Genomic DNA, 27,318 nt, shown 5'->3' on the forward strand with positions numbered 1-27,318 from the left:
AAACTACATTACCCAAGCAATCTTGATCTTCAATTAAGCTTGACTTGGTACACGTTGCGGATGAAGCTTGAACTTGGATCTTTAACTTGAATTGACGTTGCTTCACTCCACAATTCCTCCAACCTCCATTAGATATGATCGTTATGGCGCAATCCATCCATCCTCCAACTACGTTGTTTGTCTACAATACATAGGAATACACAAACACTAGACAAACAACATTAGTAGTAAATTATTTGTAAATCATCATCAAAACAAGGAGGCCAACAGTTTCCTCTCCAAGTCTGCTGAGAGGAGCCTCCCATTTTTCAAGACCTTGAGAGGGACCAAGGAGCTGAAGGAAAGCGAGAGTTAGACGGCCGACTACAGCACGACCTTCAGAGACCTTAAGGTATACTTAAGCACTAAGCCCCTATTGAGCTAACTTATAGGGGGGATCTTGTATCTGTACTTGGCTGTCTCCCCCAAAGCCATCAGCTCTGTTCTAGTTCCAGAAGAGGATAACACCCAGAAGCCGGTGTATTATATTAGCCAAATCCTGAAGGTAGGTGAACTCAATTACTCCCTCAAAGAAAAGGCATCCTTCATCCTCATCACCACAGCTAGGAGGCTCCGCTCATACTTCCAAGCGCACTCCGTAATTGTGCGAACGAGTCTACATTTTAAAAAGGTACTCGGCAGCCCTACCACTTTAGGAAGAATGGTCACTTGGTCAGTCAAGCTCAGCGAGCACGATGTACAATTCGAGGTAAATATGACAGTTAAAGCCCAAGTCTTGGCCGACTTCCTCATCTAGTCGACATTGCCCGACAACGAACTAGCGACGCCCTTACCGTAAGCACAACAGGAGCCTTCGACATCCTGAGTAGCCAAGGCGTCTACCCCTCGAGCACGCTGCCCCCTCGAACACGAGTCACCAGAGTTCGCCTCCTAGTGGTTGCTAAAGATGGATGGTTCCTCTGGCGAGGTAGGTGTAGGCTGTCTAAAAATCACAATAGATAGCTTATCCCCCATCAAACACCAATGATGGAAATTACAATCTGACGACTTCCAGAAGGCTACAATTTGAAGACTTTCACGTAGATCGCTGAAGGATACAATTTGACAACCTTCATGACAACCGATGAGAGCTCTAGTTCAACAGCATTCACAATCAACATCGGGAGTTACAATCTGACGACTCGCATATTCTCAAGGAGCCAAGATGAAGATTACAAGACAATGATCTTTGCAACGCTATGACAAAAGAGATTACTTGTTGATAATCTCTCCAAAGCAAGACGCGGAACTCATCACCACGCTCTAAGACCAAAACGCGGAGGTCCTCCCCGTTGTGATAATCTCTTCAAGACAAGACGCGGAGGTCCTCCCCGTGTTACAACATCAAAACGCTAGGGTCGAACCCACGTTACAACATCAAAACGCTGGAGTCGGACCCGCGTTACAACATCAAAACGCTGGAGTCGGACCCGCGTTACAATATTAAAACGCTGGGGTCATACCCGTGTTTTTCAATGCCCAGCGGGTACCCAACTCCGCGTCTCCAGTCTAAAATACGGAGTTAGAGACCTGAACGCCAACATGGGTGTTTGACTCGTTCAAACATGAGCTGAACGGTTCCAAAACCGGTTCCCATGATTTGTGGGCGGTTACACCCCACTTAGGAGTGATTTAAGGGGCGGTTATACCCCCTTAATCCCCTATAAAAGCGAGTAAACTCAACTGAGTTTAAGGTTGGCTTCTTTGGTCCGGAGTTCAAGGCTTTTTCGGCTGGCATTTTCGGATCTGGGACTTGGCAGCAAAGGGTTGGATCTTCTTGGCTCAGATTGACCCTGGAGCTTGGCAGCAAAGAGAGGATCTTCGGAGCATTCTCGGATCTGGAGATCGACAACAGAGAGCTTTTATTTCTTGGCTTAATAACCGACTTTCGGTTCAAATCAACTCTTTCATAGAGTTTAAAACTCGTTCAGAGTTATATCAACTCTTTCATAGAGTTTAAAACTCGTTCAGAGTTATCAACTCGTCCAGAGTTCTAAAACTTGCCACGCAAGTTCTCCACAACGTCAAATCGTGAGGAGGTGATATCGTTCCAGTGAATCAAGACATGCGGATCGTCAACGGAGAGCAAACTCGATGCGAGCATTCGAGGGAGACACTCCATCGCCACCATGAAGAACCCAGATTTAAACAAAGGGGAGAATCAAACTCATTCTCCTCTCTTTTGTAATCGGAATCCAAATTGTAATCGATTTTGAGAGAATACAAATTAATTTTTCTTTCATGTCTTTTTACTACCAATTTTCCTACATACAGTAGGCAGAGGAGCGGGAGTAATCTTGTGCATCCCTGACAGGTCGACGCATGAGCACTCCATCGCTTTTGATTTCTCCACCTCAAACAATGAGGTCGCATACGAAATACTTCTGGTGGGTCTTCGAGTCGCCTTAGCAATAAAGGCTGAGAACCTCTACATTTTGGCCGATTCCCATCCTGTTGTTCATCAAGTGAACAGAGAGTATGCTACCAAATATTCGAGGATGGTTCTATATTTGGAGGCGGCTAAAGAACTGTTAGCCAATTTTATTGATTTCAGGATCGTTCAAGTCCCCTGCGCCCTCAACGCCTGGGCAGACACACTATCCAAACTTAGATAAACCACCTCATGAAGTAATTTTGGGCCCATCTACACAGATACACTCAAGCATCCCAGCATCACAAAGACCTCAGAGGCTGCCATGCAAACCGAGATGCCCTAAGGAGCCCTGTTGGATGGATCTCATCATCCAATTTTTAACACAAGAGACCCTACCAAAGAACACCACTGAAGCCAGTAGTCTGCAAATGAGTGCTCACCGCTATCTCATGCTGGATAACCAGCTTTATCGAATGTCATACTTCAGCAGTAGTGTGGGACCCTACCTTCGGTGTCTTCGGCCATCAGAGGCTAGTTATGTCCTCAAGGAAATCTATGAGGGGACATGTGGTAATCATCTAGGGGCCAGAACTCTCACTCAGAAAGTCATTCGTCAGAGGTACTGTTGGCCCACCATACTGACCGAGTCCAAAGAGCTCGTCTCCTTGGGTGCCAGTTCTTCTTGGTTATTCCGCACGCTACGACCACTGAACTCACCCCCATTTTGAACCCAATTCCATTTTCTCAATAGTGGTTGGATTTGTTGGGCCCTCTCCCACTCGCCTCGGAGCAATGGAAGTTCTTGATTGTTGCCATTGACTGCTTCACAAAGTGGATCCGCCAAGTGGATCAAGGCCGAGCCCTTAACCAAGATTGGTGAGAGTAATGTCACAAATTTTGTAAGGAGGTCCCCTGTCTATCGATTTGGGGTGCCTCTCTCCTTTGTGATGGACAACGACACTCGATAGCGAAGGCTTCCAAAGTTTTTGCAAAGAATGGAACATTCATCTCAAATTCTCCTTAGTCGCACACCCCAAGTGCAATGGACTCGTGGAGGTTGCCAATAAATGCATCCTACACACTCTAAGGAAAAAAATGGATAAGGCGGTCAAAAATTAGGTTGAAAAATTGCCTAGTATCTCATGGTCTTACCACACGATTCATAAGATATTTACAGGGAGACCCCCTTCAGGTTAGCTTATGGGGCCGAGGCGGTCAACCCAGTTGAAGTCGGCATGCCGAAAAGTAGACTGTGATATTTTAGTGAAGACTTGAACTCAAAAGAACTTCGAATTGAATTCAACCTCATTGATGAAGTCCGAGAAAGGGCACTCCAATCTCAGGTCATCAATCAGCAGTTCATTGCCCGGTATTACAATAGTAATGTCCGACCCATGAGATTCAGCGTTAGCGATCTTGTCCTTCAAAAAGCCGTAGTCAACAAGGACAGCAAATGCAGAAAATTAGCTCCCAAAGAACCCTACACGGTCCTTGAGTAATTGCACCCAGACACTTATGGATTGAGAGGCTCCGATGGAAGGATCCTGCAACATCCTTGGAACATCGAGCGCCTCAAAAAATATTTTTAATAATTTTGTACTCAAATTTTATTTATTATAAACCATTTTCTAATCTTAACTCCTATGATGTATTCTCCCTGTGCCTAAACTTAGCAAGAACCTAGAGCTGAGTCTTTTCTTCTTCAACTCCTAAAGACCTTGGCGCCCTCCTAAATCCAGGGCATGTACACTAAGCCATTGGTGTCTCAAGCGAGTAAAGCCAAAGCACTTCGTCAAACCTAAAGCCCTTTGTACTTCTTTAGGGTAAAACCAAGGCACTCCAACCACTTGGTCAGCTTCGACTCCTAAAGACATTGGCACCCTCCTATGTCCAAGGCATGTACATTAAGCCCTTGGTGTTGCAAGCGAGTAAAACCAAGGCACTTTATCGGACCTAAAGCCCTTGGTACCTCTTCAGGGTAAAACCAAGGCACTCAAGCCACTCAGTCGGTTTCAACTCCTAAAGATCTTGGTGCCCTCCTAAGTCCAAGGCATGTACACTAAGCCATTGATGTCGCAAGCGAGTAAAACCATGGCACTTCGTTGGACCTAAAGCCCTGGTACCTCTTCAGAATAAAACCAAGACACTTCAACCACTCGGTCGGCTTCGACTCCAAAAGATCATGGCACCATCCTAAAAATCATCCTAAGGCATTTCACCACTAGCAAAAAAGGTGTAAGAGTGAGCCGTTCGGTTTTCCTCACGAGTATTCGAGTCACGTTAATACACAAAGTCAACTCAGCCTTGCTATCAATTTCTCAGACAAAGCAAAGCCATGGATAAACAAAACCAAACAAAATGGTATATAAATGCACCAATCTAAAAAGACAAACAAGTCTAAGTTTTATTTATATTTTCATGAAATTTACATCATTTACATTCATATCAAAAAAATGGGAGAGAGAAAAAAGATACAAGTTCTATGCCTCTCGGCCTGGGTCAGGAGTAGGACTCGGAAGATCTGCGCTTGGGTCAGGAACTGGACCCGGCTGAGTTGTGATAGAAGTAGCGGGAGGACCAACAGGAGGAGGGACCTCTTCTTGATCGTCTCCTGACTCATCTTCAGAATCCCCATCATTCACCTCCAGCATTATTCCCCCACCCCACGTCTCGATTTCCTTCAAAAAGTCGAGTCAACAAGAGACTTGAGAGGGGTAGAGGCTGTTGGGGAAGCAAGATGGCAAGATAGTCGAAGCCGGCTTTGCAGGCTAATGCCACTTCGACTTTATCCAAGGAGCTGTGGTGATATTTCTCAACCACCTCCTCATTATGCTCCTTTGACTCCAAGAAGGCACATCGAGCCTCCAAGGCTTAGATAGTGGAATGAGCCGTTTGATGCGCTGACTGCTCCTCCTCAAGATCCAGTTTCAAATTCTTGGCTGCCAAGTGATCCGATTGAGTGCTCTCCTATGCCAAAAGCCTATGGAGTTTATCGGCTTCGAGCTCTTCAGCCAAATACTTGATTCGGTCGTCCCACTCAGCAATCCCTTGATGGAGGTGGCTAACCTCATCTTTGAGCTTGGTGATCGTGGCTGAATGCTTCGTGCTATGCCCTTCATCTCCAGCTTCCGACGCCACCTCCCTTCGCTGTTGGCATGCTCAGCCTCTAGAGCAGCGACTCTTCTCTAGGCCGCTTCCTTAGCTGACCTCTCCTAAGCAGTGCCTTCTCGAATTCGACGGGGAGCTTCTGCGCAAAAGCAAGTCGAGAGAACAACTCTTGCTCGAGCAAGGCCCCCCGCCGCAAATAGCCCTTAAGGGATAGGTGCAGGCTGGTGGTAGGAATTTCCCACAAGATCACCTCGTCCCTGGGAAGGGGGAACTGCTCCAATGCCCGAACTTGAGCCATCCTCGACTCCACGATCGAGCTCTCTTTGTCCAGAGGCCTCCTAGGGACGAATCTGTAGCCCTCCTAAAGCTCCTCCATGTGCATAGAGGGCCCTCCAAACTCACTAATCAGCATGGCTCTAAGCTCTTCCCACGTTTAGAGTTCGACCTCAGAGATACGATGACTGAAAGGTCAGTAAGACCACCCTCCGGGGCCGAGGCAGCGTCATCCCCTGGTAAATCACCGATATATTAGAGTGGGGTTGCCTCCTCCTCAATAGCCCCAGACACCTCGGCTGGCTCCTTACCTGACCTATGGGAAGGCTTAGGCAAAAGAGTCAGAATAGTCACCCCATTAGCTTGGATCCTAACATCATCCAGACCATCAACTTGGCCACCCTCCGCTTGTTAGAAGGGGAAGCCTCGTTGGGAGTAACAATCAGTGATTGCATGGGAGGAGGGGTGCTGGTGTCACGAATTGCCCCATTTTTGGCTCAATTGGGTGCATTTGGACTCACTTATTCATGGTTGGGTCCATAAAGATCCTAAGATTTTCTAGAGTTTTCTTGGATAATAAAGGTATGATAAATATCTTGTATCTAGAAGCTTCTAGGAAGTCTCATTAAAATATCTAAAGACCTTTGTAAAAGCTTCTAGAAAGTCCCATGAAAATATCGAGGGAGATATTTTAGGAGAAGAGTCTAAAGACTCAATCTTAACCATTGATTGTAAGAACAATCTAGAGGGTTAATCATAGCCATCCATTGTAAGCTAGCCTTGCCTATAAATAGGGGCTAAGGCATTTCATTTGTATCAAGCAAGAGTTGCTAAGCAATAAAGCAATAAGAGCTTCCACTTCCACTCTTGAGTGTTCTCTTCCCTTCTCTTGAGTGAGTGTTTGAGGGATTAGGCTGACTTAGCCATTCTAGTGAGAGAAAGAGTAACTAAGTGCCGCACGGGTTCGAGTGAGGTTTGTGGTGAAAGAATCAGCCCGTGACACAAGGCGTAGGCATGACTCACAGCGAGCGAGCGAGCGTAATCCCTCCCGCTTTTTCTTTCAAAGCAAATTAGATATACTCCAATGCAATGTCGACCGCGTTGTGGCGTGGTGTGGCATGGTTGAAGAAACCGCAAAGAAATTTGGTGAAAAGCTGACTTAGCCATTCTGGTGAGAGAAAGAGTGACTAAGTGCCGTACGGGTTCGAGTGAGGTTTGTGGTGAAAGAATCAGCCCGTGACGCTGGCTGCTGGCCCTCGGCTGAGTCCACTGGAGTTTAATTGACAGCCCCAATAGGCCTTTGGCCTCTGCCTAACCTCCTCCTCTTCTTATCCAATTTCTCCTTCTTGGCAGTTACACTGGGTTTGGCCAACATAGCCACAATCTCTGCTACCCTCAACCACAGGTTGTTCAACTCCTCAACCGTGTTTGAGTCTTCGTGGTCGAAGCCGGTTCCCTCGAAGTCAAATCCCCCTGCTTCAGTGGATTCTTCTACAGAGGGAGAGCTAGAAGAGCCACCCGCACCTTGTCAACTTTGGTGGGAGGAGCCTTTGATATGATGGCTGCTCAAAGTGAAGACGACTCGAAGAGATTATTCATCTTTCGTGATCCAACATAAGAGTGGATCTTCTTCAACTGTCACCCCTCCTCGGCTAAGAGTATGTGAGGCCTCAACACATCCTTCTTGATCTCTAATCAAGTGGGTCAAGATAGGATAGGGTCGGCTCCCAAAACCCACACAAACCTCTCCTTCCGATCCCTATTGGACTCCGAGGCGTTCGACACCAGCTTATAGCCACAAATGTAGTGTAAGAAGAAATGTGCATCCTTCTTCATCATTTTGATGCCGAAGAGGTTGCCAAGCAAGCGCATGCTTGGTATGATGCTAACACAGACCACCAGGAATCCCACCAAAATTATGATTGCGTTGGGCGTGAACTGCGAGGAAGGCACCACTAAAGCACCACATACATCTTGGATGAAGAGATAGGGAAGCAACCAGAGCCCATACTCCAGATGAGCGAGGTAGACCGGCGATTAGTCTTCACCATGATGATACACCGGCTCATCCCCATTCGGTGTTGACAAAGTGTAGGACTTAGGGAGATCGTAGAGCTCGTAGTAGACTCCGAGCTCTTGGGCACAAATCTTCGAGTGAATAGGCTTGAGGAGATCGATCTTTGGCAAAATCAGGATGGTCGACTCAATCCCGCATGAACGGGTATGATTAACATCGAAATCTGAGTGGACTACACAAAAAACGAAACGTTGCCCTCTTTACTCCATGCCGCTCCGCTTGAAAAACAAAGTGATAGTGATGCACGACATTCAATGATGTCGTAAAAGCTTTTCAATAGCAACCCCTCACATGCCTAATTAAGGCGCCTTGAAACTCACCAATTTATGACTATTTAAAAATACAATCGACACGACCCGTCTAACCCCATAAACCAACAACTCGTGTGGCCAACTAAAAGCATGGTATTAGTCGGCCCTCTATGGAGTCGACTCGAGAAATCAAAGGCACTCATCCTTGGTAAAAGCAAAATGCCATCCGTTGAGCCTGTTCAACTCAACAGCCATGCCAACTTTTATACATAGGGAAATCGCTAACTTGATCGACTTTGACCCAAAGAACATCGCATCAAAAGGGATACCAGAGTGAGGCATCGACATCCACTTCATAAACCCGAGGCATATACCATAGGCCTAACAAGTGATCAAGGTCAATCTACAAAAGGCCGAATCAACTAACAATCAAACTCATAGTTGAGTCGGCTCATCCAACAACATCCAAAGCACACTTCAAACACAACATAGAAAGCAAGTTTATATCTTTCAAAATTCTTACAAAGATTTACATTCATAAGATGTTGCATAGAAATACAAAAATCCTAGGAGGCTAAGTCAAAGAGACTAGGAGAGATCCCTGCCTGCTCTAAGAGTCAAGGGCAGGGAAGCACCGACAGCAGGTTGCGAAGGGGCCGGGTGGATCTCCCACTCATTTTTCTTCTTGCGAGATGAGCCCTTCCCGACCTCCATAATCGATCCAGTGACCTCATCTTTGATCCTTTTGTCGGGGGCCTCGTTGGCCTCGTCATCCGACTCGTTATCCTCTGTACTGCCCGCGCTGAGATTGAGTCCCCCGTCTTGCCTCTCTATGTTTAGGAGAGCACCTAAATAGTTGGAAACTCTTGGAGGGTAGTGGAAGCGACCGAGTATGCCCCTCATCTCGGCTGGGAGCTATTTCTCGAGATAGTCATACCCCATCTTGCAGGATATCCACCTCTGCCTTCCCAAAGAGGCTCTGGCGATACTCCTCAATGATTTTTAATCGATAAGCTTTGGACTCCAATTAAGCAATACGACTTTGGACCACTACTAAGGATTCCTCGTGACAAACACCCTCCTTTTGGAGCATAGTCTGAGATAATTGCTCTTCCTTTAGCTTGTCCTTCACATGTCGAGTAGACTACCACTCGGCCTCGACTTGCACCAAGGCGCGGTCTTTCTCTTGTAGCCCCTGCGATATTTACTCGAACAAGTCTCTCGCCCTCTTGTTGCTTTCCTAAAGTTTGCACTTAAGCCTATTAATCTCGGAGGAATTTTGGATATCCGAGGCCTTCAGGTCCTCAATCATCTTCTCCTTCACCTCCATCTCTCGATGCCAGTTGACCAGATTACTTTCCTTGGCTGACAGTTCCTTAAGAGCTTTCTCTAGGTCATCCCCTACATTGGCCTTTCGCCTCTAACTCTCATTGGAGCTTGAGATAGGAAGTTTAGATTTGCTTCATCCGACCAAATATCTCTTGCTCCATGAGAGCCCCATGAACCATGTAGCTCCGGAGGATCAGATAGGGGCCAACATTGGGGACTTTTTCCAAAAGCTCTTAATCACGAGGAAGCCAGAACTACTCCTTAGCTCTTTATTGAGTGACACGAGACTCAAGAATTAACCCCTCACGTCGAGATGGTGGGCAGGCTGATGGCAATACTCTGAGCTTAGCTCCTGATTATACCGAGGGACGACACCGGAGGACCCTATTAGCAACATCCTCATCCTCTCCTAAATCCCTAACTTGATCTCGTCAACACAATGAGGATACAAATATTCTAGACCTATAGATGGAGTCACCTCCTCTCTAATCGACTCCTTCCCTTGACGACGAGATGACTCGATAAGTGCGGCAGGAGCCCTCTCCCCCCTCTGGGTCTCTTTTCTGACCCTGATTTCCGGTTGATTGGTTTCTTCATCTTCTCGGGCCGAAGGCCCCTCATCTACATAGATGACCTCGGTCTCACCCTCCTCAGTCGTTGTCCCACGCCCTTGGCCGCCAAGCTTCCACAGCCTCTTTTTTATCTTCTCGACTTGAGCGGCTGAGGATGCCAGACCCGTTAGCTTNAGTCACCCTCTATTAGTCCTTGGTTGTGGGAGTCTCACCGAAAATACCAACCACTCGCAAGACAGAACTATCGAGTATATGTTCCATCTTGTGAAAGCCAGCATATGCCCTAATCTGGTCCTAGGCATCCCTCTCGGCGCTCAACAAGTCCCCCACTGTTAGAGTCTCCCTCCTTATTTTGAGCCAATTCGAGCAGCCCAAATCCGAGTCGTTCCTCGAGACCCAGATGAACTTCTCCTTCTAATCCTTGTTCGATATGGGGAGATTGACAACAACTTTGAATCTGCCCACTACATAGAAATGGTAATAAGGTTTTTTCTGGTGCACCTTGACACCAATCAGATAATCCAACACACTCAAGGACGGTTGGATCACCAGCCAATGACAAATCACTACGAACCCCACGAGGGTTGCGATAACGTTGGGTTTCATTTGTACTGGTGATACCCCCAGAACTGTGAAAATGCGACGGAGGAAGGGATGTAGAGGCAAGCATAGGCTGAACTCCAGGTGTTTCAAGTATAGCGAAGCCTTGCTTGCGCCATGGTCATAGACTGCCTCCGACCTCGTTGGTGCCATTAGCTTGTAGAGGTGGGGGATATCAAATCTCCCATGTAGTGATCTAAGTTGTGACATCCTCACCTTTGAGTGGAGCTCCAACAATGGTTCTTGCATGGCATGTAGAACAGGCGCCACCATCGAAATATCCTTAGAAGATCGTCAGAGGAAAATGATCAGAATTCCTTTTCTATTAGGGATTAAGAATTTTTCGGAGGCAGTAAACCTCTCTCCCTTTGTGGTAGTCGTACTTATAGGCCACCGGACCGACAGTTGTCAGAATCCTAAACGGCTGAATCAGTATTTAACCAACGGCCAAGATTAATTCCAAAATTCGAAACGGCTTCTCTGAAATCAAGGCACAGCGCACCTACCTTGGTTAGCCCACAATCCGACGCGAAAAACGAAGCAGCAACAGTTAAAAGATATTCGCTAACATCAGCCATGTCGCATCCGCAGAACTTTTCAATTCCCCTCATTAATGCACATCAGGACTTGACTAGTGTGCAATCTCATTTCACTCGGATCCAGCCTGGGCCGACTCTAAGTGAAAGGGACCAACTGTTATAATCTTCAATTATTAGATAATAATCTCCATTCGGTAGCAGACAAGTGTCCCACATTAGTTGCCTAATTAAATTAGTTTACCACTTCGAGATATTTAATAGTCCCCAAGCTCGGACGTCTCGAAGGGATGACATCTCACGTAACTAGCTCCAAAGGCGGTACGCGTCAACCTCCTCGCCAGATCGACTCCACAAGCGACCTGTACGACCACCTATTCAGCCGGCATCTCACGAAGCCGACTCGAAAGGTGGTACTTCTTACCCCTCTACCCTATGAATAGAAAGGTGATGGCATACCTCAGCCCCCCACTGACAGCTGGTCGCCATCACATTAAATACATAATTAAAATCATCATTTCTCTGCCCTCCAAGATCTTTATAATGCATTGGACCATGTCGGCACCACGTGCCTCCTGTCACTTCACATTAAACGCCGAAGTGACTATCGCCACTGGGTAGCCGGCACCTGTAAAGCTAGTACTGACTCAGCTGTTAGCTCATACTCGGCCGAAGTTACCAAACCACTCCTCTACTAATACTATAATTGGGAAGACTATTCTCAGCACAAAGGTAAGCAATTTTCCTGCTCCAAAAGCTCAGGAACTTCTGTAATTTATTTTTTTCTCCATTCAAGCAATTTACTTACTTGATTGTCGGAGGAACAACCGGAGAACCCAACTCCATCCTCTTACGAGCTCTTATATGTGCAGGGAAGAACAACTCACTCCGAAACTAGACATTTAGAGGAGTTAAAGGACTCCTGACAACCTAGTCCCCCTCTTAATTAGCTGATTGATTATTAACATCAACAAATGGTATGAAGAGATGATGCATCAGAAAAGAGAGAGTTAAAGGCTGAGAAGATGTCATCTTTGATGACCTCCTAAAACTCTTGATAAAAGAGAATTGAGAACCCATCTGGACCAGGGCACTTGTCATGATGCAAACCAAAGACAACTGGTTTGATTTCATCATGAGTGAACATAACATTCAGGGTATCCACCCCCTGAACATGGTTGTGATACAGAAAAGACCAGTCTAATCTCAAGGTAGATTGAGAGGAAGTAGAGAACAAATTGGGGAAGAAATCATAGAAACATTTCTTTTTTCCAAGTTCAGAGGAGATAAGGTTATCATTATGAATGATATTAGGGATGAAGTTCTTCCTTTTGTTGAAGGATGTAGATTTATGGAAGAAATAGGTGTTATAATCTCCTTCTTTCAACCATGTGATCCTAGACCTTTGCCTCCAATAAATCTCCTCCTGTTTAGCAACATGATTGTATATTGTCACTGACTTGAATCTGAGTGAACCAGACTAGAAATAAATATCTTCTTCTTTTGAAGAATCAAGACTGTGGCTCACTCAAACGCAATTCATAGCTTAAAAAAATGTAAATTCATCACTGATTGTGGTTTCAAAAGGAAATTTATTGATTGTGTTCTACTCTCAATAGTGTTTGGTTTGAGATTTCAATTTGTAACTAAATTTTATTGATTGGATTTTCAATAACCTGTGTGCACAAATACCTGACTATAACTGCGCCATCCCATATGTGATGAAGAGTGGGCACAGTAAATTTTCAAAACCTAATTCAGTTGAGGTCCACAACTGGCAGTTGCAAACATATCATCAGGTACATCATCAACTTATTGGGACTTGGACATCGATTATAGTTGCTACCTTTTTGATATACAAATAAACTTTAAACGATAAATCCAAGTGCAACCAATCCCAACAGAAGTCTACAAAACCGAAAATCTCAAAAACAAACGTCTACAAAAAATTGAAGTATATTTGCAAATTACAAAATTTAAAACTGAACAAAGCAGCTGCAACTACAACTGCATGTAACATTAACACAAGTTACGATGCTGGAGGATAGACGATCCTCGATTCTGATCTCCGCAACCCGAAGATCAAACCACAATTTCATAAGATAGAAACCAACACAAGGAGGAAGAAGAAGAAGGACATCGAGTTTTACGTGGCTCGGTCGACCAAGTTTGACCTACATCCACAAGGCAACAATACAAAAAATTACTATGTATACGGGAGAACATTACAAGAGAGAACACTTATCTCTCAAATCTCACATACATACTTAGCATCCACTCATATTCTCTCCAACTTCCCAGATCTCAACTCAAGCTCTCTCACATAGGAGACGCTTATATATAGTGCTAACAAAAGAACCCAAAGGCTCATCGGGCTTATAACCCACCGGATACTAAAACAGATACAAGACAAATACTTACAATTCAATTATAGGCAGACCAATAGCCCTTTGATGAGCTCTTCAATTCTTTTATGAGGTGAATAGGATTTAGGAGGTGAACAGGATTTTGTTTGATAATTAGTAATGGCTAAAGCCCTAAGTAAAGACAGGACATAATATCCCAACAAAATTTCATACATGCACAAAAGAACACTTCTTGCAAGCGTGCGGACTCCCCAGGCCTTAAAAAATAAAAATAAAAGAACTATACATCTACATAAAAGGAGATAGCCAGCTACATCCCAACACAAAATTTCTTCTAATTTAGCTCAACACGAGATCCCCCAAAGTTACATACAACACTTTTAACGGGTAAACCCCGCTTCAAATCTTACTCCTCTGCCTAACTAGCTTCCCCAACGTCTCCTGCGCAGCCAGAGTCTGCGCATGCCTATGCCCAAGCATCACGGTCCGAATACTAATACAAGTCCTGCACAACTCCTCTCCGCTATCAAAATGCCCTCCTCTCAACAACAGCTTCGCCCTCGTCTCCAGCAGCGTCGCCTTCAGCAGCGTTACATCCTGCCACACGTACTCGTCGACCCTCTGCTTCCCCTGCATCTTCTTCTTCCAGCAGAGCGACCCGTTCCCCCAATCCTGAATCTGGGACACGAACGACTTCTCCACCTCCTCGAGCACGTTCGTGCAAACTTTCAGTAGCTCCAGCGCAGAGTTGCACCGAGAAAACAGCATGAACGATCGAATGGCCAATGGGATTGCGGTTCTTTTAATGAAGAGTACCATATCTATTGGCTTTAGTTGGACTATAGGAGGTTCGGATTTGAACCCGAAGACTAGGAATGCTGATGCCCAGAGGTGGTCGGAGTTTAGACTGGCATTCCCGATCTTTCGAACAGCTTGGACTGTGGCTTTGGCTGGTGGGAGGCTGCCGCGACGCTTGGCGAAGGATTGGGTTATAGGGTGGAATTGGATCCAGCAACCGGGTTGTTTCGTTGACCGCCTCGCTAGACCAAGCTTTACTATCATGAGGGCGGAGTCGGTTTCGTTCTTTCGGGTTTGGGGTGATAAGCAGCAGAATTTACCCCATTCAGAGAAATTATTACCTTTTGTTGGTAATTTGTCGGCGGCGGTTGATAACAGTGTCGATGAAATCGGCGCCGGAGCGAACCAAGCGCCAGCAAGAAGCATTCTTGAAGCAAGATTTTGACTAGATTTTGCTCGATCGAGAACTGCGAAGGAAAATACCAAGACTTTGATCAAGAAAGGATTGTTTCGGCTGAATGTATCTTCTGAAATCGAGCATTCATTTAACGAAATCCTTTCGATTGCTTCCAATAAGGCTGAGGGCGATATAAACAACTCAGAAAGCAATGAGCCGATCACCCATAAGCCAAAACTCAATCTCCCCAATCTCTCATCGAATTTTCTCAAGATTTCGAGTTCATCAGATGGGTAATCCTTCTTCTTCTTGCCTTTGAGGAGAATGAGTGAATCAGCTAAAGATAGCGGCGGGAGCTGGATTGGTTCGAAGCTCATCACCTTTGGTAGACGAGTAGTTACAATGACATGAGTTGCTCCGGTGTTTTTGGGGATCAAATCATGGAGGTCTTTACCTTCCCACCATTCTTTCTCTGTTTCAAGATTGTCGATGACTAGTAAATAGGGAACATCTCTGAAGAGCTCTCTCTTCACTCTCTGAAACGCATCTAATTCTTGCTCTTCGAAGCTTCGAATCTGTCCCCTTTCTTTCTCAGCCTCGGCGCTCACATCCAATCCCAAAACCATCGATAAATTCAGTAGGTTTTGTCGAAAGTATCTTGCTTCTCCTCCTACCCATAAGACTTTCTTGTACCTCTGAGAGTATCGATATGCAAACTCCATTGCTAGTTCAGTCTTTCCAATTCCTGCGATGCCATTGATGCATACTACATTGCTGTTTCCATAACCTTTGTTGCCTGCACCCCGAGATTTCTTATGCTTTGATCTCTGCCTCTGCAGGCCTCTCCCTTTGAAATCCATCACTGGTTCAATCCAAGCTTCTAGCGTTGGCTCCTTGCATTTCCTCACATCTAAACTGATGTATTTCCCATTGGTTCTGATTGTATCACTCTCTTCATCGGCGAAACCATCCGAAGATCCATTTGATCCCCCATTTGCAAGAACGGGTTTCGGGTATTCAATCTCTGGACCATCATTGCTGCATCCAAAGAAAGCGGCTTCGATTTCTGTCAGCTCTTTCTCTCGACCAACAAAGTACTTGCTCCTACGAAATGGGAACTCTTCGAATTCTTCAACTTCCCTTTCTGCAATGCTCTTCCTCCCAAGCTTCAACTGCAAAATCCTGACAATTTTCATAACACAATTTCTCCAATTGCTATCATTAGCTTCAAGCTTATACTCACTCCCCAGCTTTGTCAGCCCTTCAAAAGCTTCTCTGCTCTCCTTATCATCCAACCTCTCTTCTATCAGCCTACCAATCTCAGAAATCTCGGTATCGAACAGAACAGGCACAAGATTCTTCTTCTGAGCAAAGAATCTGATCTCTTCAACACTTGCAGGATTCAGAAACGCCGACGGAGTAACCACGACAACCCCAACGGTCGTCGAGCAAATGATCCGGTCCGCAATCTCATGGCTCTGAGTATTTGAGTACTTAGATCGATCAGCGGCGAAAGAAGCTATACCTTGTAGCTCAAGCTCTGATTTCAGCCACTTACAGAATCTAACAAGGTTGAGATTCTGGCCATGGTAGCCAATGTAAACATCACAGCTCCTGAACTTTGCGTTGGAGGAAGGAGATATTGGGGGTTTTGTGAAGGAGACTCTGGGTATTGGTCCTATTGGAAAAGAGAAGGAGATTCTAGGCTTCTGGTCACCTGGGTCAGTGGAGAAATCATAAGGGGGAGTATGAGAAGAGCTTGGGATGTCATCAGAGAATGAGATTGGAGATGGGATTGTGGTTGTAGTAGTACTAGTAGTCGTAGCTGTGGTTGTGTTTGTTCCTGTTGTTGGCAATGGAGGCTCTAAAGCTCTTGGAGAAATGTATGGAGATTGTAATGCAGAGACAAAGGCAGAGGAAGGAGGAGATGGGGAGTTGAGATTGGGGGAGATAGAGATTGAAGGAGAGATTGGGGCTGAGATTTCTCTATTGGTGATGTAGTTTTGAGTTATTTTGATGGTTAGTGGCTTTGTGTCGTTGAGAGTTTCTTCAGGTGCATCCATGAGAGCAAAAATGGGAAATTTGACGGAGGTTTTTTTTCTTTTACCAGCAAAAATGAAATGGAAGAAGAAAGAAAACTCACGGTGTGAAGCGCGAATGCTTTCTCAATCCATGCAAAGATCTCAGCATTTTTCCCCCCTTTGCTTCAGAATCTAATGGAATAAGCTCAAGCACAGAGTTCAACAACAAAACTTTGGCTCAGTGAAGAAGAATAAGGAAAGGTAACAGCACAGAGAGGATTCAAACACCAAAAGTTAAGGCCTTGGTATCAAAAGGAGCAACACAGAGACTGAAAGCCTGAGACCATGAAGAACCCATTAGAGCAAAAACGGCCAAAATGGCAGCAAAACCCAAGCAAAGATTTCTCTCACCATGGGATGAAGAGAAGAGAACGGAGAGAGAGAGAGAGGGGGGGAATCTTACTTAATGCATGGGTTTGATCTGTAAATGAATTGGCTTATTATATATAGTTATATGCATAACCAACAGTTAATAGAGAACTCTGAATGAGGTAATGAATAATGATATCTCCCTGTCATAGCCTTTGTTTATACGTGTGAGGCGGTGGGCTTAGTTTACTATATCCCAGGCTAAAATATTGCTAGAGAGGATGATCCTCCAGTGTGTATTGTGCTTACATGGTAGTGGGCTCTGCATTACAAGGATAAAATAAAATTATTACTTTGAATATTGATATTAACTTTAGAATTATCACGTAGTGAAAAAAAGTTTGCAACACGCCATCAGAAAAATCCAAATTCAAATGTAGGTATATATAATAAGCTGGGGGGAATAAAACCAGCAAAAAAATAACAAGAAAAAGGTATACATAAAAAGTACAAATCTTGATCCAGAAATATGCGCAAGCTAATAGAGCAGACACCCATTTTTATCGTAGCTTAGAGGTTTTAGTACAATAAAATCTTCTTTAAACGTACGGTTGTTTGTTCTGTTTGACCCCTACATTTTTGTTAATTTTACATTGACTCTCAAACCTTCATATTTCTGGATTAGACCCCCAAATCTTCGTATTTGTTTGAAGCCAGAGTCTTATTTAGAACAAGTTAATGGAAAAACAACCAACTTCATGAATTTGAGGATCTAATTTGAAAATATCAAAATTGGAAGTACAATATAGAATTAACAGAGACTTGGGGGTTAATATGATAAAATCCCTAGAACTTCACGGTGGTACTTTGGGGTTGGGGAAAAGGCTAGTCCACAAGGCGTTCAAAATTCACAACAGCTCCTCTGCCTGTTTTAAGCATGGCAGTCTGTGAACTGTGCAAACCTGCCAACTATTTTGGACTTTGTGCCTCTCTCTCTCTCTCTCATATTCATTTGATGGCTGACTCAAATATTGACCAGGCAAAAACCCATGTGGACTCCAAGTGAGGTTAGCCAGTGGAACCCCCACAATTTCAGCTGCAAGCTAGAGAACTGTATTCAGAATTGAGCTCCAGAGGGAATCAATACAAAGTTGCAAGTTGCAGCTAGGGGTGAGCACGGTTCGGTTCAGGTCAATTTTTACCAAAATTTAAACAACCGAACCGAACCACTTACAATTCAAAACCGAACCGAACCATTACAAATCGGTTCGGTGCGGTTCGGTTCGGTTGTTCGGTTCTAACTTCATCAAGTATAACTTCATTTCAATTTATCTTTTATATATTATTATTACCTTATGCCAGCATGTATTTGTTTTTTAACTTCACTTCAATTTATTATTCTTGCTCATGTATGTATACTGTTTTTAAGTGAAGTAACTTGTCCTTTTGGATTAAGTACTAGACTCTGACGTTGTAATTTTTTAGTAACGGACTTGCTTTGTCTTTGTGTAGCAAGCTTTGACTTTGGTCTTTGTAGAGACAAAAAAAGGAGCCGACTCATTAGAACATTGGTTATGTATGAATCAATTCCATGCAACTGCTATTCATGGCGATCGAACACATCAATAAACCCACAAATCAAAGGCACAAATATATTCGGTTGGTTCGGTTCGGGTCGGTTTGAAAAATTGTCAATCCGACCCGAACCGCCTTACTCATAAAACCGCTTTTTTCGGATCGGTTCAGGTCGGTTCGGTCGGTTTTTTCGGTTTGAACCGAACCGTGCTCACCCCTAGTTGCAGCCAGCGTAGTCTTTTTTTGCTCAGAAAGTGTATACTAATTTAAGGAATTAGGCCCAAAATACTTGACATAGATTGGTTGATTAGGCTTCAATAGAGACAATCAAAGCAACTGCTAGGGTTACAGGGCCTCCACTTCTATGCTTTATTTTAAGTTCAAATACTTCTAAAATGGTTTGCAAATTTTACTATTCATCTTCTGCAGGCAAAAGTTGTTGCATATGTAGAAGAAAGTATTTTAATGTGACTCTTCAATTACTGAAGTTGCAAGAGGTCACCGTCAACTTTAATAAGTGAGGTCAAAGAAAATGGAATAAATCAATTTTTTTCTTTATGTGTGCTCTTCAATTTTTTATGTTATTTAACTTCATAAATGATAAGAAGATAGATTGTACAGTTTACCTGCTAGGTTCATTCACTTGACCTTGTCCTTTGAAACAAGATGTCACCCTAGCCCACACACACACACAAACACATCCAAAAAAAAGTTCACTTTAGGTATAAACATATTTTATCTGTGCTTTGAGCATAAAATTATTTACTAACAAGTGGTTGGGCTAGTGGTATGCAATTTGGTCTCAAGACGGGCTCTTGCCTGCCCCAAGCTTGATTAATCTCATCTCCAATGTGGAGGTGAGAACAACCGTGATTAAAAGACCAAAAAAATAGTCAAATATTATTTTCTACCAAAAAACCACTTTTAATTAAATTGATCATATAATTTGAATTTTTTTTGAGTAACGATAAGATTTAGATGATTGTAACATCACATATCCATGGAGCGCATTAATTTTCAGTTTTTATTTAAACAAATTGAACATGCATTAAATTGCAATAAAAGGGCTCATAATGCACACGTATAAGTATATATGAATACATTGTTTAATAAGTGTTACTTTGTTAGAAGACCAAGGCTAGAAACTTTTTTTAAAAAAAAGTTTACGGGGTTTAAATATGTTGTCAATGAGTTACAGTACATACTTATCTATATTGCTCATCTTTTTGTCATCAACATGAAGCACCATCAACTTTCTAATGAAGCCAAGGAAAGGTTCATTCAGCCTCCACACATGACATGACTCTTTATTAAAAGGTTCCCACTTCACAACAATCTCAACCACAAGATGCCAAGGAACAAAGGTAGCATAAATCATAATGTGTAAGGATGCGTACATTGGTGGAGTTCCGAACAGGCCCTTAACATTATAACTCTTATAGATGAATGAAACAATTGATCCTAAATATTTAGCAACAAATCCTTAAAAAAGTTACTAATTAGTTCAGGTTAGTCATGTCTAATGAATTCAACATTGGTAAAGAATTGGTTATATGTTGGAGAGTAGTAGCCATTTTGTGAGTCATATGTGTCTTAAGTATGTGCTAGAGATTAATTAATCATTTCTTCTTCCTAATTTTCTATTTGAATTCATTATGTTCTTTGATATTTTCACTGTTTGACTTTATTCATACATGACCCCCCAAAAATCTTTACATTCTTTTATGATTATAACTCAATCATTCACAAGTAAAACCGACTTGTTTTAAATAGACAACCATAAAGAAATTTCGTCTAGCTGCCAATATCTCAAGATATTCACGATATAAACTTAACAAGGGTAAATTACACCAAACTCTAAGAACTTTTAACGTTTTAGAGTAAACCCCCAATAACTTTTAAAATCTCACTAAACTCCCAGTGACTTTTTTAGAAGCCCCCAATATCTCCTGGGTAAATTACACTACCGCAAACACCTTTCAGTATCCCTTTTTATGTTATTTTGTGGTTCTAATTTATAGGGGTTTTCTGCAAAACTTGAAAACTTATAGCGGTTTTTAGCAATCCCAGAAAAACATTGGGGTTTAGTGCGATTTTGAAAACGATTGGGGTTTTACTGCTAAAATGGTAGAAGTTCATGGTGGTTTAGCCTAATTTACCATAAACTTTAACTATGGGTACCAATTTGCTAGATAGACATGGGCTCAAATGAAACAGTAAAACAGTAGAGGGACCAGTAGAAGGTGATGACTTTATTGTATTTCAATAGCGAAAGCTGATGATACCCATAACTCTGCGGCCGTTGGTGCCCCAAGAAACAGACATCACCCAAAACTTTAGACTAATACTATACTTACATACGTCACATCGTCACTAATTTATTGACCAATACAGCAACAGGGAGAAGAAAAACATAAAGGAGTATAGCTCCACAATAAGCTCAGGTAAAGAATCTAACTCGTGTTACAGAGAGGCTTATCTCTTGATGCGTTTCTTTGGCTGCTAGCCTGCCCTGAGACCAATAGCATGATTCGCCAAGTGTCCTAAAATAAAAGCTAGTGGTGCATTGTGCAAGTCTCACTGACTTGTTTGATTGAGGTTATCTCTTCACTTTTATTACTGGAAACAGCTCAAGCGCAATTAAGCACCGAATGCTAGAAAAACCTTAAAAATACCCTAAAGGCATAACACAGGGCTGCGAGGGTCTGTAACGTGCAAAAAGACTCAGCATGAAAATGGTTCAGAGGACGAGCGAATGATTGTATAGTATTATTATTATTATTATTGGGTCTGAAGTTAGTGTTTGGCTTTCATAAATTTTTTTGGCTGTGTGTTGCAGGTATCCCTCATGTGATCTCAGCGTCTTGCACTGGTGTGAATGCCTATGTACAGAGCGTAGCTGATGGTGGGCACCACTTCAGATGAAGAATAATTGAAGATAGAGAGACTGATAATTAGTACTCGATCCCTCTTTTTCTCTCCATGATACAATTAAATTTGGTATGCATATGGATACTGAAGAAAGACTTCAAACATATCTAAGAGCCATGTAGATCGGCTATTGATCACACCCCTCACACTTCTCCATACGGACGCTAAGGTTTTTAAATTCTGAAGTCATTGTTTGTGCCATCATCTGTGGAAAGGAAAAGGAAAGAAATAAAAAAGAGCTAATATGATTTAAAATAGTGATATATACAAGAGGAAAAAAGAAGGAGAGAAAAAAAGACATGTACCTCATTGGTATAAGACTTTATAGTTGAAACAACCAAATCATCACCCATCACCGTACGAATATGCTTAACTATTTCATGGCAGGTAAAAAATTTTCTTCTATGACATAAACCAAGCAAGTTTTGGGAAGACTTGACCCTCAATGGGGTTAACATCAATAATCTGATCAGTAACATAAGATCTCAACAACAATATACAAGATAATATCACTGTTGAGCGTAGAGTCACGTCCTCATGCCGCGGAAGCGATATAACCTGAGAGAAAGCCTAGGCTTTTGTTGTCACAAAAGCTTAAGTCAACCTCTATATTCCCGTTTCATGAAGGAAACAAGAACAGAAAGTGAAATATCTCAACAAAGTAAAATATACACTCTTCCTCTCATTAGTTCTAGGACTGACTTGTCGAGAGAACCTACAAGCAATAGCCAACACCCATAAAACAGTAAAGACACGAGATTTACGTGGTTCAACAAACCTGTCTACGTCCACGGGAGGGGTGAGGGGAGATCCTACTATGAGGAGAACACTGACGACTTGTACAACCCACAAGCTCGTCTCAAAGAAGAAGCTTTGATTTTTACCCAAAAGAAATTGACCTCTTTCTTGTAAAATCTCTCCAAACTTTCTTTTTTTTCTCTCTTCAAGATCTCAGATCTAGATCTGAAAAAACTCTCCTTTAGATAGCCGCCAAAACCCTCCTATTTTCTCCTCCTCACAAAACCCTAGAAAAAGACTGATATTTATAGGAAATCCGGGCCGGTGTCGAAATCTGGAAACCCATAATCTGCTGCTCCTCCGAGACACAATCTGTGTCTCGTGGACCGCGTGGGTGTGGCCCCTGCAATCACATGGGTGTGGCCCCCATGCCTTCACAATTCTCCACCTCGTACATTATTTGATAAACCTTAAATTTTGGACGAACACCAGAAGAACACCGTAAACATCACCGGCGAGATCTGAAATACCAAACCAGGCCAAACCAGCTGCGCTACTTTACCGCGGCTACCTACGTACCCTCCACCGGGATCAAGCTAACCGTAGTTCAGGATTTGTTCCCTATATAGTCTCCACCTCATCCCATCACCGCCCCAAAGGACCATGCCCTCTTGGGCGGTTCAACACGGGCAGATATGAAGCAAGTCCAAGCAATGCTTAAACTTGCTACCTGTCACCACTTTGGTTAACATGTTCGTGGGATTCTCATTTGTATGCACCTTCATGAGAGAAATATCACATTCCTCTATGACATCCCACACGAAATGATATCTGGCATCGATATTCTTTGTACGAGCATGATGAACTTGATTCTTCGCCAAGTGAATCACACTCTGACTGTCGCACCACAAGTTCACATTCTCTTGCTCAATCCCTAAATCGTCTAGAAGACCCCATAACCACAATGCTTCCTTCACTCCCTCTGCCATGGCCATGTACTCAGCCTTTGTAATAAAAAATATCACTGTAGCCTGCAACATTGATCGCCAACTAACTGGAGCTCCATGTATCATGAATACATAACCAGTAGTAGATCGTTGTCTATCTAGATCGCCCGCATAATCTGAGTTTACAAACCCATCAATCTGACATGTCTTTCTACCAAAACACAACCCCGTATCAACAGTACCCTTCAAGTATCTTAGGACCCACTTTACCGCTTCTTAATGTACCTTTCCCGGATTCGCCATGAATTTACTGACGACACTGACCGCCTGTGAAATATCTGAGCATGTACACACCATTACGTACATTAAACTGCCAACTGCACTAGCATAAGGGACACGTTCCATATGTTCCTTCTCTTCTACTGTAGTGGGAGATTGTTTACCTGAAAGTCTGAAGTGTGAAGCCGATGGAGTCACCACTGACTTTGCACTCTGTATCCCAAACCTTGCGATAACCCGCTCTATGTAGCAATTCTGACTCAAGAACAATCTCCGATTCATCCGCTCTCTTCTAATTTTCATACCCAGTATTTTCCTTACAGCGCCCATGTCCTTCATCTCAAAGTCTTTACCAAGTTGAGATTTTAGCCTATCTATCTCCACCCTGCTCTTAGAAGCAATAAACATATCATCCACATACAAAACAAGATAGATATAGTCACCTTCACGAAGCTTCCGAATGTAAACACAACAATCATAATCGCTTTGGAAAAATTCATGTTTCAACATGAAAGAGTCAAATCGCTTGTACCACTACCGAGGAGATTGCTTCAGTCCATAGAGTGACTTCCTCAAGCAACACACATGATTCTCCTTGTCCTCAACCTTGTAGCCCTTAGGTTGATGCATGTAGATCTCTTCATCCAAGTCTCCATGCAAGAAGGCTGTCTTTACATCAAGTTGTTCCATCTTAAGATCACCATGACAACAATACTTAACAGCACACGAATAGAAGTGTGTTTCACAACCGGAGAAAAGATCCCATTATAATACACACCCTCTCTTTGTGCAAACCCTTTAGCCACTAGTTTTGCCTTGTACCTTGTACCACCGAGCTCTGAAGGATCTTCCTTTCTCTTATACACCCACTTACAATCAATAGCTTTTCTTCCTACGGACAACAGGACTACCTCCCATGTTTGGTTCTTCTGAAGAGATTCCATCTCCTCCTCCATCGCAGCCAACCAACTCTCACTATATCTATCCCGAATAGCTTCCTTAAAGGAGACTGGCTTATCATCCTCCACCGAGGATGCGTATTCCACCAAATTAACATGCCCATAGTGCTTTAAGGATTGATCAGCCCTCAGCTTCAGTATCTACTTGTATGCTCACCTTGGCCTAGTGGAAGCCAAACTATCCTCAAGTTGTTGTTGTAGTGCTTATGTTGCTGAACCTCCTCCTGCTCAATCTTATCATATACCTGGCTCATCATCTACCTGATTTTCCACTTGAACATGACTAGAACCTATTGGTCTTTAGGTTCTATCTCAGTAACATGGGTCTTTGAAGTCCCAACAGTCCCAACACCATCATCCTTGGGTGCCTTAGCAATCATGAATTTCTCATCAAATGTAACATCCCTACTGATCACGAACTTTGAATCTTCCATACACCAAAGACGATAACCTTTTACACCCTTTGCATAACTCAAGAATATTACCTTCTTGACCATCGCATCAAGCTTTCCCTCATTGACGTGATAATAGGAGGCACACCCAAAAATCCGTAGTCTCTCATAATCTGCATGCTCCCCTGACCACACCTATAGGGTGTATCACCATCCTATGTAGAATGTGGAGAATGGTTCATAATATAACAAGCTGTAGCCACCGCTTCTGCCCACCATTCCTTGCCCAACCAGCATAAGATCGCATACTCATTGCTTCCCGTAATATTCAATTCAGCCTCTCCGCGACCTCATTTTGTTATGGTGTAGATCTGACTGTCCAGTGTCTAGCAATGCTCTCCTGATCACAGAACTCCTTGAAAGCACCATCTGTGTATTCTGTACCGTTATCAGATCTTAGTATCTTTAATTTCTTCTCTGTCATATTTTCAACCATCGCCTTCCACTTCTTAAATGTCTCGAATACCTCATTCTTATGCTTAAGAAAATAAATTCAAGCATACCTTGAATGATCATCTATGAACAATACAAAATACCTGGAACCACCCTTGGAAGTTGTCTGAGCTGGACCCCACACATCTGTGTGCACATAATCTAATATATCTATGCTCTTGTGATTGGTTTTTAAGAATTGGACCCTGTGCACCTTCCCGTACACACAATCCTCACAAAAATCCATGCAAGGTTTCTTTAGATTCTTCAGCAAACCCTCTTTACCAAGCAAATCGAGACCCTTCTCTGACATGTGCCCAAGCCGCCTATGTCATAACCGTGTGTGCTCACATGGGTCTCCACCACTTCCTTCAGTTCCAATCGATGTATCTCCCATCACCATCGTACCTAAGAGCTTGTAGAAATTACCGTGACAAACACCTTTCATCACTACTAGGGAACACCGAATAACCTTCTTCACTCTGTTCTCTATAATAATCCTACAACCACCGGAGTCCAATGCACCAACTGAGATAAGATTTTTCCGTAAGTCGGGAACGTGCCTCACATCCGTTAAGGTTCGGACAACTCCATCATGCATCTTGATCTTGATATTACCTAGCCCCACTATTTTACAAGTATAGTTGTTCCTCATCAGTACGGTTCCATCATCAATGCTTCTCTAGGTAGTAAACCACTTCATATTTGGGCACATGTGGTAAGAGCAACCTGAATCAAGAATCCACTTCCTAGAGATATCCTCGCCACCCGTGATGACATAGCATTCATTCTCGCTCCCTTCCTTTGAAACATAGCTCGCTTCTTCATTGCTTTCTCTCCTCTCAGTCTTATTGTTGTTCTTCTTTCCACCTACTCTCTTATTTGGACAATCAACATTAAAATGCTCAACTTCACTGTATTTGAAACACGTTCTTCCCGCAAGAGGTCGATTTAGATCTAGACTTTCCCCCTTACCTTTTCCTCACTCATTGCTCCTTCCTCTAGCAAACAATCCCTGCACTTGTTCTTTACTACCACCAGTAGTCATGTCACTGGTTGTAATCTTCCGAAGGTCATCCACTAGAAGTGTTATTCTAGTCTCATCCATCGTCAAATTATCTCCAATAAGCATCAGTGTTTGCACCAGGTTCTCATAAGACTTAGACAGAGATAGAAGTAATAGAAGCGCATGATCCTCATCTTCAACGGTCACGTCTATGTCCTTTAAGTCTGATATAATCCTGTCAAACTTATTGATGTATTACCGGATTGATGAGCCCTCCTCCATCTTATAAGTATACAATTTGGATTTTAAATAGATCTGGTTCATTAGACTCTTCATCATGAAGGTGCTTTCTAACTTTGACCACGCGCCCGCAGCTGTTCCCTCTCAATCTACTAAGAAAGCTACATTCCTTTCAAGGCAAAGGATAATTGACGCTCTTGCTTCTAGATCTAGCTCCTCCTAATCCTCATCAAACATATCCTTATGCTTCTTCTCTTTTCAAGCCAAAGCCTTATGCAATTTTTTGCGAAATCAATGAGTTTTTTATCTGCATCCTCCAATAGAAAAAATCATTCTTCCCATTGAACTTTTCAATCTCATTCTTTCTAACTTTAACTATTTTGCTAGCTGCACCATCCTCCACTTGTATTAATAAATCTGCTTCTCTAAAAAAATTATTGAGCACCACCTCAAACTAGAAGCTATACAACTCCCAATCTGAATAACATCTATGATACCAATTGTTAGGCGCAGAGTCACACCCTCACACCGCAGAAGTAATATAACCTGAGAGAAATCCTAGGCTTTTATTATTACAAAAGCTTAAGTCAACCTCTATATTCTCGTTTCACGAAGAAAATAAGAACAGAAAGTGAAATATCTTAACAAA

At 43.1% G+C, this 27,318-nt stretch overlaps 1 protein-coding gene across 1 annotated transcript; it reads right to left on the reverse strand.

Annotated features, from left to right (window-relative positions):
• LOC109840151 lies at window positions 13,654–17,297 on the reverse strand. The gene has a single exon (XM_020408672.1). It carries the CDS (start codon window positions 16,781–16,783, stop codon window positions 13,925–13,927), a length of 2,859 nt encoding a protein of 952 aa, XP_020264261.1. The 5' UTR covers window positions 16,784–17,297; the 3' UTR covers window positions 13,654–13,924.

Source organism: Asparagus officinalis, chromosome 5 (genome assembly GCF_001876935.1).
Source record: "Asparagus officinalis chromosome 5, Aspof.V1, whole genome shotgun sequence".
Taxonomy (NCBI): Eukaryota; Viridiplantae; Streptophyta; class Magnoliopsida; order Asparagales; family Asparagaceae; genus Asparagus; species Asparagus officinalis.